Source organism: Manis pentadactyla, chromosome 3 (genome assembly GCF_030020395.1).
Source record: "Manis pentadactyla isolate mManPen7 chromosome 3, mManPen7.hap1, whole genome shotgun sequence".
Lineage (NCBI taxonomy): Eukaryota > Metazoa > Chordata > Mammalia > Pholidota > Manidae > Manis > Manis pentadactyla.
In genome coordinates this window covers 215,675,336-215,691,248 of record NC_080021.1, presented here as the reverse complement: position 1 = coordinate 215,691,248, position 15,913 = coordinate 215,675,336, and the positions used below count along the sequence as shown (strand labels likewise).

Sequence of the window (15,913 nt, the reverse complement as noted above, 5' to 3'; positions counted from 1 at the left end):
CCCCAGCAAGCCCAAAGGTAATGAACATTTCCCATAATCTCACTACTCAAACGACCACCAGAACCATTTTTGTGAATCTCAATTCAGCAACTGGTTTTTGACCCGGTCAGGGTCATAGGGCACATGCCAGACCCCCCCACCTCCCGCCAAGAGCGTGTCCGTGGGCCCACTCACAAACTACTCTGGCGGGTCATTCCTCAGTGGCTGCAAAGCACACTGGCCTTCACTGTCTTTCCCCACGGCCCACTGCGGACGGCCCCCCGGCTCCGAGTAGCGCCAGGGACAGGGTGTGCTTGGGGCCTCGGGCCACACACACCTGTTTCCCAAGCACAAGTCCCTTTCCTAAATGGGGACAGACGGGGTCCATCTTGCCACTTGCTCTTTTCCCTCAATAAACCTCTTCGTGTCTGCTGGTAGAGCCCAGTGGTTCTCACTAGGGGTAGCCGGCCCCCCAGGGGACATCTGCCCATGTCTGGAGGTAGTTTTAGCTGTCACTGGCATAGAGAGGGCAGAGGCTGGGAATGTTGCTAAACACTCTTCAAAACCCAGGACAGCCGCACAGCAAAGGCCCGTCCAGCATTCCCCTATCAGCCGCCACTGACTAGCACCCAAGCGGAGGGAGGCGAACGCACCAAACCCAGCCCCCCTGCCAGTACGACCCTGGCTGTGTGCCTAGGCCTCTGGTCACTCTGCTCCCCGCCAGAACATGCCTTCAGAACAGAGCCTGACTGTACGCGGCTCTTTAGTCCCCGGGCGTCCTTAGCAGAGGCTGGAGGCCCAGGTACCCCCCAACTCCACCTGCGTGCACCTTAATGAAGGTGTCGATCTCAATCCGCCTGCGCTTGGCCAGCGCCTCAATCTCCACCTGGCAGATGGAGCACACGTACAGATGGTTCACGGCGGGGCCGCCCCCAAACCTGCACCCAGCATATGAGGTGGGGGGAGAGACAGAGAGAGAGAGAGCCAGCTCTAAGGGAGGGCCCGGTGGGGAAAGCAGCGGAACTCACTGGGCAGAGATTAGCGCCCTCCACCCGGCGAGCTCCTCTGCGTCTGCCTGAGGCTGCCCTGGCCCACCCGTCGGCTTTCCTGGCGCCCTGTGCATAGCCTGTTCACTCATCCACCTTACTCACTAGACTGGTACCTGTGTACCAGTGGGACCGGAGCACCCAGCAGAGCACCTGTCCCAGCGCAGGTCGAAATACCTGCTTTGTGCCCGAAAGATGGATTAACATGCTCACTTCCTCTCCTGGTTACTGGGCAGGAACTGTTATGGCCCAAAGCCCACCAGGCCAGACCAAGGACAATGTCAAAGGGAGGCTGCAGGTCCTTGTGCAGACCTTGGGCTTCTGACCCACCCGATGGCAACAGGGTAGAGCCTGCGTCTGATCTGCAGGTGGGCAGGACACAGCCAAGGGCAGTGAGAGGCCAGGCAGCCGGATTCCTCGGCCTCGCCTTCCCCACCTGTCTGACCCCTCTCCCGGCCATGGCATAGCCCACCTGCCCAGCTGCAGAGTGACCTGGGCCTGAGTAGGTCCTCAGCGGGAGAGACATAAGCTCTTGGTCTTGATGGATTTGAACCCGGAGGGCCCCCGGCAGCATAAGACCAAGGTCGCTGAGCCAGGCGTGGGGGGGAGAGACACCGTCCCCCTGCCCTGCAGCCAGTGCCCCCGGGACTATCTGTGAGAGGAGCCAGTTGTGCTCGAGCCAGTTTTCTGTCCCTCGTGACTAGAAGGATCCAGCTGGATGCCCACAAATGACGTGTGACTTTTTCAACGCGGACCCAGTGAAGCCCTGCACCTGCTCCGCGTGGCCCCGCTGCCTGAGGGAGGCGGGCGCGGGTCAGCGCCATGCCCGCCCTGCTCTCCTTCCCTGCCCAGCGGCGGGTCTGGCCTGGCCAGGGGCGGGTCTCCCGGAGGAGGCTGACCCCGGCGCCTTACCTGTTGTAGAGGTGCTCCCAGACGTTCTGGGGCAGGATCACCACCAGGTCGTCGATGTAGTGGTACTTACTGGGCGGGACGCCTGTGGAGGAGGCACGGGGAGGGAGAGCTGGGGGCTCGGCCCACCTGTCCCGCACACCCAGTGCAGAAAGGCGCCCTCACCTCCGTGGGGGCAGAGGAAGGTGTGGTTGGTGATGGGCCCTGGCTCCGCAAAGGTGTTGAACTTGTTAAGCCATTCCCGGGACGCGTAGAACCGCAGCAGGCTGGGCTCCCTCATGGCCGCCAGGGACACCACCTGCTGCCGCTCCCGCACCGCCTCCTCGCTGCTCTTCCTGGGGGCAGGGTAGGAGGGTCAGCGTGGCCGTGCCCAGGCCCACCACCGTGCCCCACCCAGGGCTGCGTTTGGAGCCGCTCGCCTTCCCCCCATCCCTCACCCCAACCCCTGCCAGAGTCCCAACCACCACAGGGGCCACCAAAGATGGCCCAAACTCAACTGGTTGGGTTCCCGTTTTCTTTACAGCAGCCAGAGGGCTCTTTCTGGAAATCCCAAGTCCTCACTCCCCCAGGCCTAAAACCCTCCCAAGCTCCACCATCCACGCACCCCCCGCCCAGCGGAGAACCGTAGGAAGCACGAAGCCCAGGAGCATAGGTCACCTGGGCAGTAGGGGGAACAACTGCCCCTCAGCCAGCCCCAGCCCCACCCCGACAACCTGCCCCGGGCCCACACCTGTAGAAGAGGACATAGGCCTCGGCATTCTGCACCACCGTTTCATGGACCTCGGTGACATACTGGTCATCGAACTCATACCACTGCCCATTGATCACGTTTTGGCAGTAGGCAATGTAGTGGCCGCCTGCAAGCGGGAGAGGCTGGTGGGTTACAGAGACCCTAGGGGACAAGGATGGAGATAAGGACGGGGACAGGTTCGGGGAGGGGGTGGCCGGACTCACTGCCTGCTGTGCCGTGGTGGCAGATGACTGAGAGGAGGTCGTAGGTAGTGATCTGAGACGTGCACTCCTTGGCAAGGAAGGGGCGTAGGTCAAGCCCCTCAAGGGGGAAGGAGACGTGGCTGCTGATCTTGAATGAGTACATCACCTCATGCCGGAAGCGCTTCAGGTGAATGCATAGGATCTGGGAGAAAAAGGGGAGACACCAGTCCTACCAGGCTGGCCAAGGCCCTGTGACCCCTGGAGACCTGGCAAGGGCCTCAAGGCAGGGCTTGGGGACACCTCTAGCCCCCTGTTTGACCTGTGCAGATCTTGTCACCCAGGTGGAAACAAACTTAGCAGCTAGCCTTCCCCAGGCTCCAGGCGGCTGACGGTCCCGCCCACTCACTCCATTTGGACACAAGAACTCTGCTCGGGAGCCGAGCCAGGCTCGTCTGAAGTCCCGCAACAAAGGCAGATGTGACGTGGGCCAAGCGGCGCTAACAGGATGGGCTGCCTAGCGGTACGGGAAGGTGTCACAGGCCGTCACGTTTACCACCCGAAGAACTGACAGCCGGTTCTGCTGGCACTGACTTTTAGAAAACGTCTAAACAAAGGCTCCCTGAACCCACTCAGCACCAGCCTGACACCCGATGTGGGTCCACGCGCCTCTCTGCTCTGGCCATGCAGGCCTCCCTCGGTTTGGCTGAGCCGTTCTTGCTTCAGGGTCTGCGCACGGTTCCTTCAGGCACTCTCTCTCCAGCCTGCGTCCCTAGGGCCCACTCAGATGCCACTTCCCCAGGGCGTCCCAGACACCCTGGCACGGGGGCCTCCCCTTACTCCCTATGCCAGCCTCATGGTGGCCTCATGACATGCGCTAAGTGACAAAGGCCCTGAGACCATAGACAGGGTGCCAAGTGACAAACTGGAAAGTGAACCCTGTCCAGCTGCCAGGTCCTCCCAGCAGGCCTCTGGGCCAAGTCAGGAGGGGCGGCCTTTGCCCTGCACGCCCGAGCTGGCAGCCAGGTGCGGCCCTGGCAGGCAGAGGTGGCGGGAGGCAGCTCCACTCACCTCAGGCAAGCGCAGGACCTTGCAGTACTTCACCCCGTTCCGCAGCCTGGGGGGCAGAGCGGCCAGACAGTGAGTGCCAAGCAGGGACGGGGGGGCCGATGGGCACCCTCCCACCCTGGTCACCTCGGTGAGGTCAGGGAATCCCAGGACAGTGTGTGCAACACAGACAAGGTGCAGAGGTTGGAAATGGGAAGCTGGGAGAAGGCCCCAGAACGCACATACTTACTTTTTACACCGTTCACAGCTGTACATGTTGTCACCTAAATAAAGAGACAGAGGCTAGCAGGGATGGGAAACGGGGAGAAGTGCACACGATTTATGCTGGAGAAATAAAACCATCACGTGCTGCCTACGGTGGGTTCACGTTAGCTTTCAGGACACAAAGCCGAAAGCTAAGGACGGGAGTAGATACTCCACGCAAATGGAGCCAAGGAGAGGCTATACTTACACCACATAAAACAGACTTCCGTCAGAATCAGGTACTAGAGACAGGGGGTCACTACACAGGGATAAAGGGATCAATGCACCAACAGGAATAGCCATTGTAAACACACATGCACCCAACATTGGAGCCCCTAAATATTCAAAGCCAGTGTTAACACAACTGAAGGGAGAAAGACACAGCAATATGGTGACAGTAGAGGCCTTTGATACCCAACATGCGACAGTGGACACTGCCCAGGCACCCTTAGTAAAGGAACAGCAGACCTGAAGAACGCTACAGACCAGATGGCCCCAACAGGACATTCCATCCCCAGCAGCACCAGAACACGCATCCTCCCCAAGCACACACGGCACGTTCTCCTGAAGAGATCGTATGCTGGGCCCCAAAGCAAGAGGCCTTAGCAAGTTTAAGAAGGATGGAATCTCTAGTATCTTCCCGACAACAATGGTACGAAACTAGGAACCAATAATAGGAGGAAAACAAAAAAACGCACAACTCTGTGGACATTAAATGACACAGCTCTTTTCCCAAAGGTTAATAAGATGCCAAATACTCGACAGAAAAATAGGACAGGAATGGGGAATTTTGAAATAGGAACTACAAACAGCCAATACACTTACAAAAACAGTTCAAGCTCATCAATAATCAAAGAAATGGAAGGCTAAAGTATGGTGTCATTTTTGTTCACCAAATTGGTAAAGGTAGGAAGGGAGGAAGGGAGGGAGAGAGGGAGGGAGGGAGACAGGTGAGCCCCTTAGAGCTACAAGGTGGTGGGAGAACACGTAGTCCCACCCGGCCTGGCAGGAAGGGGAGGGATGCTGACAATGAGCCCCAGACACCTGGAACTGGATGCTGACCCAGCAGTCCCCACCCCGGCCAGCCCAGGCCACTCACCCTTCAGCTCATCAGCAGCAAAGAAAGCAGCAAGGCAGTCTTCCAGGGTAACGACTGGCCCCCAAAACCAGCTGGGAGTACAGGATACTACAAACCTTTGGAGACAGAAAGAGGGTGTTGGGCGCTGCCAGGGCCTGGGCAAGAGGAAGGCTTGGGGGCCTTTGGACTGAGGTGGTCTGTTCAGACCCAGAGGCAGCCTGGCCTGGTGGGTGAAATGGGCAGAGCTCTGGAGCCAGACACTGGGGACCCCAGTCGGCAGCCCAGCGTCCTTGGGAGAGTGATGTCCGCTCTCCTTGAGCCTCAGCCTCCACATACATAAAGGGGCCCCGGTCATGCTGGCCTGGCCTCTAGGAAGAGTTCAGGTTCCTAGCCTTGGGCAGGTACGGCAGGCACCGTGGCACACAGCGGGGCTCCAGCAAGCCGCCCCCCGCTCTCCCCCCAGGGCCAGCCTGTGCTCCGGCTGCCGCCCTCCTTTCTGGCTGCTGCTGCTGTGTCACTCCCCTCTCATTTACCTGCCTTACAATCCAGAGGCCCACCCAAGCCAGGCCACCCCAGGGGCCAAGGGACATGTCCACCCCACTTAGCTGACCCCGTATGTCAGTCAGCCTCCGCTCCCTCCCGGACTCTGCAAAGGCTTGTGCTTGGCTGTTTCAGCTCTGTCGCCTGCCCAGGCTGAGAGTTACAGCAGGGCTGGGCCGGGGCGGTCTTGTGTCTCCAGCTGGTGGGAAGGTGGGCGTACCGTCGGATATACTCCACGATGAAGGCGAGCCAGCCCTGGGCAGCGTAACTGTCCCCGCAGGCACCCGGCTTGGCTGGCACATTCTGGTAGATGGCCGAGTGGAGCTTGGCCAGGTCCTCCTTGCCGGGAATGGGTAGCGACAAGTCCTGGAATGTCTCCACGGTGGTGGACACCTGTGGGGTCGGAGGTCAGCTTGGGTTCCCACCTTCCAGGGCTCTGCACCCCACATTTCAGCTACCAGATGGCAGTTGCAGGGCAGAGGGCCTGCTCCCCAATCCCCGGACATGGAAGTCTGACGGCCAGGCCCTCCCCCTGCAGAAAGGCAGAGGCATCAGGTGGAGCCCAGTGAGGACCCCAGTGAGGACCACAGGGCCGCTGAGGGCTGGTGTGTCCCTCCCACCCCAGGCACTCACCCGGTCACAGGTGAGGCACTGCACGAGGCTAAGGACGGAGCCGTCGAAGATGTCTGAGATGACGCTGCGGTAGTGCTGCGCCTTCCGCCTCCGGCTGCCGGCACTCAGCACCTGGGCTGTGGGCACAGCATGGACTAGGCCCACCCCTACCGGCCTGTCCAGGGCAAGGGGTGGGTGCTGGGGCCTGCCAGGCCGGGACATGGGGTCCGGGCTGCACGCATCACGGGGTCTGTTTCACGTCCTGGGGGGGCACCCTCATTGTCTGCAGGATGGGGCTCCTCCTCACGACTCCCCACTCGGAGACGCTGCATGGCAAGGGTGCCGCACAGCCCTGGCCTCGGCTCAGAAAGGCAGCCCCAGGCACCATCTCCACTCCCACCCCCGAGCTCCATTTGCCAATGTCCTGCTGACCTGCCCTCCCCGCCCAATGCTCTGAACCTTTTCTGAGCACGTAGGACGGCGCCATCCTCACGGGGCTCACACGAGGAGGGCTGCTGGCCAGCTTGGCATGGCCCTCGTGGTGGTGGACGGGGCTGCAGGAGCGAGAGGCGCTGCGCATGTGCGCCTCATTGTCTGGCTCTGGGGGCAGAGAGGGGACCGTGCTGGGCCAAGGCAGCCAAGCCAGCTCTAAGGCCTGGGCAGGAAGAGGTATCTCCTAGCGGGACCGAGGACTGAACCCACCATGTCGCCACTGTCCTGTGCCCACTCCAGCCCCCAACACAACTATTTTCCATACACCATGTTTCTAGCCAAGAGCTCAGGGCTCCCCAGCTGAGTCGCACTCCAGCTTTATTAGCAAAGTGAGTGTGGACACATTAGCCAATTTCTCGCCAGGAAGTTGGGCCTAGTGGCGGGCCCCAGGGTGCTGGGAGAACTGAGTGGCCACCGTGTGGGTGCACGGCACACAGCGAGGCTGCACAAAGGAGGCGGTGGCTCCACGTGGCTGGCTGGTACCTGGTGTCCGGCAGGGGCTGGTAGACCGCGGGGATGGTCGCTGCTCCTCCACGGGCTGGCGGTCAAGGGCGGCCATGGCGGTGTCCACGTCAGCATCCTCGTCCACTTGCTCAGAGTTTGTGCGCTGCTGGCCCCAGGAGAACTTGCGGTCCTTCATCCGCTCCTTCTCGGAGATGGCACGGCCCGCCTCGTCGGGGAGCAGCAGCTCCGTCTCGGCCTGCGTGCTGCCCCCGCCTCGACCCTGCCCGTCACTCTCACCCCGGTCGCTGCTTGAGTCACAGGACAGGAACTCGTCCTCTGACGGGCTCCGGTCACCCTCCCGCTTCTCATCTGTGTCGCTCGAGTCCGAGTCCCGAGCCTCGGTCAGCACCGCCGTTGCCGCCACCACCGGCTCCTTGAGCTCCTCGTGCAGCTGGTCCATCAGGCAGCGCAGGAACTCCTGGGTATCCTGGAACCAGGGGCCGCATCAGCAGGGCCTTCCCAGGGGCAGCAAGCACCCCGCTGCCTCTGCTGAGGACGCTGAGGGCTCCTGGCGGGTCCTCGGTGGCACCCCACGCAGACGTGCTCATCGACCCCTCACAGCGGGGCCATGGCAGTTCTGCCCTGACCCCCGTTCCACTGAGGGCACCGAGGCGCAGAGAAGCTGGGGGCCCCTCCCAGGTCCCACAGCTGTCAAGTGGCACAGCCGAGACCCCCGTCGGGCCACCTGGCTCCCCAGCTCACGCTCTTCATCCCCTCTAGCCCCACTTCCGACCCCACACTGGGAGAGTGGAGGTGTGTTCAGCTGCTGAAGTCACCTTGCTCCCAAAAGGGGAGCCACTGGGGGCGGGCAGGGAACCTGTGGAAGCACAGAGGTGACACTCAAGATGCGTGTGCACGTGAGACCGCAGCTGAGTTCTGGGGGAAATGCCGCATGAGGCCAGGCTGCCTGTGACCTCTGCCGACCCCCGCCCCGGGCCTACACCTTTCCTTGCTTTGTAGCTTGTGCAGGAGACCAAGCTCTGGAGGCAGACCTCTCCGACCTGCAGACAGGGACTGAGCTGCCCCTTCAGGCTGGCTGGCTCATGCCGCTTTTATTCGGATGGCTCCATGACCAGGTTGCCACCAGCAGGAAGCCAGGGGTGAGGGCTAGCACAGTCTCCCCACCAAGCCCAGCCAAGAGCGTGCACACACATGAGGTGCTTTTAAAGGTTGAGGATGGTGCACTGGCTGGCATCTGACAGGTGGGGCACTTGGTGTCATGCTGGGCCACCGGTTCAAATTCCAGTTCCACCCTGCACAGTCCCTGACCTGGATGTCAGAAGCAGCACCCCCAGCCCAACTCCTGACCCACATGAGGTGGGCGTCATGCAGTGGCCAAACCCAGCCGAGCACCCACAGCCTCACATCACATCTCTCTGTTCCAGCAGAGGGAACGGAAGGCTCTGGATGGATTAAGCAGTGCCAAGCTTGAAGATCAGCGAAATTAACCACTGGCTTATTTCAAATTAGGGAAGGGGGAGGAGGTGTATGTCTATGTCAGGGGCACTGAAAAGTTCTTTTAAGAAACAGGCCTTCAATACACCGCCTACTTTCCTTTTAACAAAAGTGCTGTTTTCACTGCTAAAATCTCAAGCCATGTGGAAGCACGACGACTTCCTCTGGCCATTAATAGAGGCCCACCATGGGAAACATCCCCTGCATTATGTCCAGGAACCAGAGAAAGGGATACTTCTGGATTCTGGTGGACATTAGGCAGCAGCCTAGAGCCTGCTTCACCACGTCCTCACTGAGAGCCCAAGGGCCAGCAGGGCACCTCGCCCCAGGGAGGGTGCGCTGCCCTGAGGGACAGCTCTGCATAGCCTGAATCCCGCCCCTGCCACTGTGTGCTGTGTGACCTCAGCAAGTTGTGGAACCTCTCTGAGTGTCCCCTGGTCAGTCTGGATGGCCTACCTGCTGGGCATAGCCCCGGAACATCGGGTTGACCAACTTGATCCCGTGGGACAGGCTGGTGGGAACCACATAGCTTGGGCTGTAGGAAGACCAGAGCCATTAGTGCAGGTGGCCTGCTCTCAGTGACTCAATCCCACAAGAGTCGGCAGGCAGCCAGGAAGGCCGGGTCTGACCGGCAAGGCATTTACTGCACGTCGGGGAGGCGCTGACCAGGCCAGCAGTCCCAGCAGGAGACTGTCAAGTCATGGCTCCCCAAGGCGCAGAGCTCTTGACTGGGATGGTGTTGTTTCCTGCTAGTCTGTGATGAGACTACTTAAAAACAATTTCATTCTAAAATATTGTGGGGTTTCCAATTTCAAAAGTAATACACGGTCACTACTGAAAAATCTAAAATTTCAGAAAAGCCCAATAAAGAAATATTGCCACTAACAGCACCACTCAGAGATACCTACCACTAATATTTCCAGATTTCTCTATGAAAATACAGATACATATACAAAATTACATACAGGTGTACACTGAAACTTGGTTTCTTACAAAATCGGCATTATATTGCATCATGTCATTTCAAAACCTGCTTTTATACTTAATATATTTCTGTGTACTCCTTTTAAATTATTCACAATTTTGACTTTTCCTGGAGAAACAGGTCTAATCCAAGGTTCTGGTCTTTAAATTCATTTCACACCATGCTAAAGCCCTTGCCCCATCGGTGCCAGCCACCATTTATGAGACTGATTCTTTCCCACATGCAGTCACGGTTGAGAATTAGGAGTGGGCACAATGCACATCTGGGCCTTGGCACACGCAGGGACGTGGCTGCTGGCTCAGATCAACGTCAAGTTCAATTCTAGCTCCACCTTTCACAAGCTGTGTGATCTTAAAAAGATACTTAACTCTCGGTTTCCCCAATTTATAAAAAAGGCTTGGCTGAGACCCACACCTCATGGAGTTGCTGTAAGCATTCACAGCGTAAAGCTGGGCAAGTGCTCAGCGAGGAGCCGAGTGCTCACCAAGGGCTCCCTGAAGGGGCTGGGGGAAAAGCCCAGCCCCACACACCTGCCGCAGGTCAAGGGCTCGGTCACTCACCGCCTCCTGTGCCACACCTCCGACACCAGCTTCTGGTAACTTTTGCACAGGGCTGGCTTCTTGTCTGTGCGCACCAGGCCTCCACACTCCAAGAAGAACTGGGTCAGCGGAGGGCTGGGGGCCGGGGGTGGGGTGTGAGCCAGGGTGGAAGAGAAAAGAAGGGGAGCAGGCATTGCTTAGAGAGAGCTGAGCACGGAAGCAAAAGCGTGTGGTGTGGGGAGTGCTCGTGGGGGACGTCCTGAAGCCCCTCCAGATGAAATGCCTGCCCATGACCAGGAGGGTCCCGCCAGTTAGGAGCTGAATTCTGTCCCTCAGAATTTATATGTCAGAGTTTTAACCTCTCCACCTCAGAATGTGACTGTATTTGGAGACAGGGTCTTTACAGAGCCATTAAGTTAAAGTGACGTCACCAGAGTGGGCCCTGATCCAGTATGACTGGTATCCTTATAAGAGAAAATTTGGACGTGCACAGAAGACAGACAGCATGAAAACCCGGGAGAAGGTGGCCGCCCCTAAACCAAGGAGAGAGGCCTCAGGAGAAACCTTGAACTTGGACCTGCAGCCTCCAACATTGAGGGAGAAGAAATGTCCGTAGTTTAAGCCCCCCAGCCTGTGGGACTTTGTTATGGCCGCCCTGGGAAGCGACGCAGCCCCTCGCCTCTGCCAGGGCAGATGAGCCTCCTCGTCCAGGGCCTGTGGGCTCAGGGGAGCTGGTGCGGGAACAAGAGGAACCAGCCCAGCTGTGGAAACCTTCCAGAGCCTGAGGCATCTCCCCCACTCCCCTTTTTCTTATGGTTTTAAAACCCCTCTCATTATATAAGAAATTTACATTCGTTGTAGAAACACTAGAAAACATAAGCAAATGATAACAATGGACCTTAATCCTACCACGTGAAGACAGCTATGCTGAAAATGTAGGGGCATGTTCTTTCAGATTTTTCTATATACACACATACTTACACTGAATCCTACTAGATGGGACGTCTGTGCCAGGCACAGGAGATGGTCCAGTCTCATGGAATGAACACCTATCCCAGATGGAAACTGGCATTTCCCCACAAAACGGGACTGTACTATGCAAAGCTTTATAACCTTTTCCCACTTACTATATCCTGAATGCCTTCTCATTTCAGTAAATACTGTCTCGCACTCACTGTAAGGCTGGCCTACAGTGAATCTGCCACTCTGTGGGCCTCCACAGTATTTGCAATAAGCAACAGGATGATGAAGATTCTCGCACAACTTTCTCCACATCTCCAGTTATCTCCTCGGGATAATTCTGATAGGAGGGATTGCTGGGTCAAAGGGCAGGTGCGCTTTTAAGGGTTCTGGTGTGTAGCCACATACACATATCTGGGGGCAACATTCACAAACATGCTTGGGAGCTGCTGCTCTTTTGGGGCTCCCGGGGACGGCTCCTGGCCCCCCTCTCCCAGATGAGGTAGCAGCCTACCAGTTGGACAGGGCCTGCAGGGCTGCGTTCATGTAACAGGAATTCCCGAGGTTCTTCATGCCCGTGAGGCCTAGGAACACAAGCACAAAGGGGGGTGGGGGGGTCAGTTGAGCACCCCGCCCCAGCCAGGAAGCCTCGAAGTTCACACTTGGACAAGAGCTGTGGCTCCTGAGCCACCAGGACCCGACTGGAGGAGGGCATGGATGGCTGGGGTTCCACCCCAGATATCTGCCACATAAATTAATCTAGTTCCTGCTCACAGTAGCTGTGGTCACCCCAGTGTATCAAACAGACAAGCCCTTTGCCCTCCGCCCAGCCCGGCCCACTGCTCACCCTGTCCACATGAAGAGGCCCAGGTGCTGAGGAGCCAGGGTCACAGGTCACAGGGCTGGGACAGGCAGGCGGACTGCTAGGCCTCTAGGACTCAGCTGGGCACGCACGACGGCGCACGGACCACCCATCACCCCCTTCCCTGCCCAAGTGGCTTGGTGGTGCAGCGTCTGCCCACAGCAGAAGCCCCGGCCTGGCCTGACAGCTCCCCGTTCTGGGGGCCGTTACCTCGTGGCTTCAGGTCATCGTCCTCTGACTCGGACTCCCCTTCATCGGCCACAGCAATAGGGACAGCTTTCAGGGGGTGGGTGGGCAGCAGAGAGTCCTGCGTTCAAGACCCGCGTGAGGAAAAGCAGGAGGTGAGAGGAAGCGGGTGGGGGTCGGAGGCCCACGGGCTCTGCGGGAGGGAAGCCCAGCTGCCCCCTCCCGGCCTGCCCTGAGTCAGCCCATCAAGCAGAGGCCACGACGGAAGAGATGACACTGGCCGGCCTCGCTCTGGGAGTTGTGTTTTATTTACAATAATGAATAACAATAATAATACATCAGTAATAAACTTGAGAGACAAATAGCAACAAAGAATAACAACATGTAACGCAACCTTCCTGAGACTGTGTCTATGTGCAGTTTTAACTGGTGACACCCTCCCACAAACAGGGTATTGCATAAATTGTTTCATAGCCCTTTTTGTAAAAAATCATAAGCATCTACCATGTCTGCAAGCGTACTCCATAAACACTCACTGAGCACCCGTTACCAGAGCGTCATAGTCTCCTGGGCAGCAGACACTACAGACACTATGCACACAGAGACGCTGCCCCGGCCTCTTTCTCTGGCCGGGCCAGCACACAGCACCCCACTGACCGACCCGGGCCAGGTCCCCTGTGAGCCTGCTGAGCTCACCACCCGCAGGGCTGCACAGTGTCCTGCTAGGCACGCCGCCCAGGTGTTTCCCACAGGGAAGGTGATGTAGTGACCTTTCACAATCCCTGGGGCACACATTTTAGATGGGGTTACTGGAGGCCGCCACAGGCCCGCCCAAGCCCTGCACTTACACACGGCCTCCCCACAGCCCCCAAGCTCCAAGGGAGACCCCGCTCACAGTCACCTGGGTGTCACTGCCTCACACAGGCCTCGGACGTGGCCGGAGCTGAGTGGGTGTTTGCTGACACAAGGCCGGCCACCCGAGAACACTGACCAGGAGCGGACACCAGCTGGGACCCACCAGTCCACGCTCCACTGATGCTCGGGTCACACTGCCCTGCCCTTGACATGTGTCACCGACAGTCCAAGGGCCCTGGCTGCAGCCCCTCACCTGCTCTGAGAACTTGGGCGTGGGGCCTGGCGGGTGGGCCGCCAGCTGCTGCTCCAGGAACACCTCCCTCTCACAGGCATAACACCACACGCGGAATGTGGTCAGGTTCACGGTCAGGTTGTGCTTTTTTGCCTAGAATGTAAGATTCAAAATAAGGTCAAGGGTACCCTGGCCTAACATGTGCCCCACACCAGCATCAGGGCTGCCTCAGCTCTCAGGCCTCAGTAAAAGGCCCTGTCAGCACAGAGGCCTGGAAGCTCAGACTCTGCTCATCGTCTGGCCAGAAATGCCAAGGGCTGCCATTCCTCAAACAAAGATCTTGCTTCTTTGCAGAAACCCTGCTGTGATTATTCCCATCTTGTAAACAGAGTCACTGAGGCCCAGAGCAGGTAGATGGAGTGAGGAGGCAGCTGGAGCCGGGGTCTGAACTCTGGGCTGCCTGACTGCGGGCTCCCGCTCCCGCCCACCATGCTTACCTGTGCGTGAAGGGTGCTGTGGTCAGCAAAGGATTCTCCGCAGCCAACGTAGGGGCAGGCGACCTGGAAGAGCAAGCAGGTGTCCATGCAATGCCTCAGTATCCCCATCACCACCACAAAGGACCCACAGGTACTGAGACCTTGCCACCCCACAGAAAGGCAGGTGTACATGCCTGAAGTATCAAAGTGTCAGTGAGATGGGCAGGGTGCCTGGGCTACTGCACTCCTGCAAAAAGCCCAGGCAGGGTCACAGCTAGACCTGGGCAGAGCTGAAGCCTGGCTGCTTGGTGCCCAGACCCTCTCCCCCTCCACTTGTCCCAGGTACTGAGACACACACTTCTGGCGGGGGAGCCTGGGCCTCACAGCCTCCTTCTAACGGGGGGTGTTGAGTGGGCAAAGGCAGGTGGACCCCAGGGCTGACCCACGGCCCCACAGTGGGGCCAGCATGTTCCTGAGGACCTGCCTTTGGCCCTCACTCTCCTTTCTCACATCTACCATCCTCCCAGGCCCGGCTTAAGGGCCTCCTCACTGCAGGTCCCACCCCAGGGATCAGCCTGCTTCTGCACAGGCACGTGGTGTCTTGTCCACATGTAACCAGCCCTGCACGGCTGGTGAGTGCCTCTCGAGCCACAGAGGATGCATTGCTTTCTGAATCTGTCTCTCTGGGGGCACCAGGGACTCCCAGGGTGGGAGTAGGACCATGACTCACACGTCTGGCTGTGCCCTGGGGGCCCAGACAGTATCTTGCAATCTACTTAATAGGATTTGAAAGGCTGAGGCCTGGGGCCTCTGTGCCTTCTGCGGTGTCTTCTGTGAAGACAAACTTGAACTGTGAGGTGGTCACCCCCTCAGGGCATCTTTTTGGTTTCTACTTGTGTTTGTTTTTAAAGAAATTTTAAGCATTGGTCACTTTTAGTATTCTTATAAAGTGCAATAAATACATACTTAATGAAAATTTGGAAAATACTGCAAAATTACAGAGAAAAATAAAAATTACCCACAATCCCATCACCCATAGAAAGCTGTCATGTTTTGAAATATCTGCTGGTCTTTTTAATAAGCAATAATAATCAAAACACGACTGGATTTTCCCAGATACTGTCCATGGGCCACGCACCTGCTAAGCCCACCACAGGCATCACCTCATCATCTCGGCAAATCCCACTCTAAGCCCACAAGGCGGGGACAGCGCTCAGTGACTGTCACGGCCCCCACTTCACAGGTGGGGGTGCTACTCAGAGGTGCCAGGGCTTGGAGCCAAGATGCCCCCATCAGGTCTCACACACGCCGGGGGTGGCCAACTCTGCCTGTCATGCAGATGGGACCGCTTAGTCCAGCCTCTTCTCCGGCCTGCCTTTTCTCTTGTCATTTTTAACGGCTGCCCAGGCAGCCAGTCCAGGGCCTCGCTGACTCAGGAGCCACGCTGAGGCATCCATGCCCTGTGTCCCCGCCCAGGGTAGCTGCAGGGCCTGCTGCGGGCGGGGGTTCCCAGCCCGGAGACTAGACGGAGCCCCATGCCCCCCGCAGCTGCACGGATACCTCACCTGGAGACATGCCCACAGGTTCGGTCCAGTGACGCCACACGACTGGCAGGCTCCCTGTGTGAGCTGCGGTGGGAGGGAAAGAGCCAGGTGTGAGCAGCCTGTGGGGGCTTCTGGCTGAGCCCCAGCCTGGAGGGCACCACACACCTGCCCCCACTGAGCTGCCCTGATGGACACACCCCGAAGGTCTCCACTTAAAGGCCTCAGAAAGGCTTTTCCCAGCCTGCCGATCTAAATTCGGTTCCCCACAGCGGCCCTTCACACTTTGGTGTCTGAACTGTGTTTACTGTGTGCCTGAATAAACACTTCCAGGAAAATCATTTGAAGTGCAGGCAAACAGACCCCTGACGTGCTCCTCCCTTGTTACGCCTTCTACTCTCCCTTCGATGACCAACCCCTT

The 15,913-nt window shown here is 58.2% G+C and overlaps 1 protein-coding gene across 14 annotated transcripts in view; it reads right to left on the bottom strand.

The window, feature by feature from the left end:
- USP20 (ubiquitin specific peptidase 20) overlaps positions 1–15,913 on the bottom strand; it is a 38,240-nt gene that overhangs the window by 5,475 nt on the left and 16,852 nt on the right. For 7 of the 14 annotated variants that reach the window (XM_036913584.2, XM_036913585.2, XM_036913586.2 and 4 more), the window contains 19 exons: positions 15,517–15,579; positions 13,973–14,035; positions 13,497–13,628; positions 12,413–12,509; positions 11,855–11,924; positions 10,402–10,515; positions 9,313–9,391; positions 7,381–7,828; positions 6,865–7,005; positions 6,427–6,542; positions 6,014–6,186; positions 5,275–5,369; positions 4,162–4,195; positions 3,936–3,981; positions 2,889–3,069; positions 2,665–2,791; positions 2,100–2,269; positions 1,938–2,019; positions 809–917 (listed from right to left, as the gene is read on the bottom strand). In XM_036913584.2, the coding sequence (XP_036769479.1) occupies positions 809–917; positions 1,938–2,019; positions 2,100–2,269; positions 2,665–2,791; positions 2,889–3,069; positions 3,936–3,981; positions 4,162–4,195; positions 5,275–5,369; positions 6,014–6,186; positions 6,427–6,542; positions 6,865–7,005; positions 7,381–7,828; positions 9,313–9,391; positions 10,402–10,515; positions 11,855–11,924; positions 12,413–12,509; positions 13,497–13,628; positions 13,973–14,035; positions 15,517–15,579 (2,340 nt within the window). Of the gene's footprint in view, positions 1–174; positions 343–808; positions 918–1,937; positions 2,270–2,664; positions 2,792–2,888; positions 3,070–3,935; positions 3,982–4,161; positions 4,196–5,274; positions 5,370–6,013; positions 6,187–6,426; positions 6,543–6,864; positions 7,006–7,380; positions 7,829–9,312; positions 9,392–10,401; positions 10,516–11,854; positions 11,925–12,412; positions 12,510–13,496; positions 13,629–13,972; positions 14,036–15,516; positions 15,580–15,913 lie in introns of all 14 variants that reach the window. The other 7 variants (XM_036913587.2, XM_036913588.2, XM_057499126.1 and 4 more) reach the window with 6 other exon arrangements.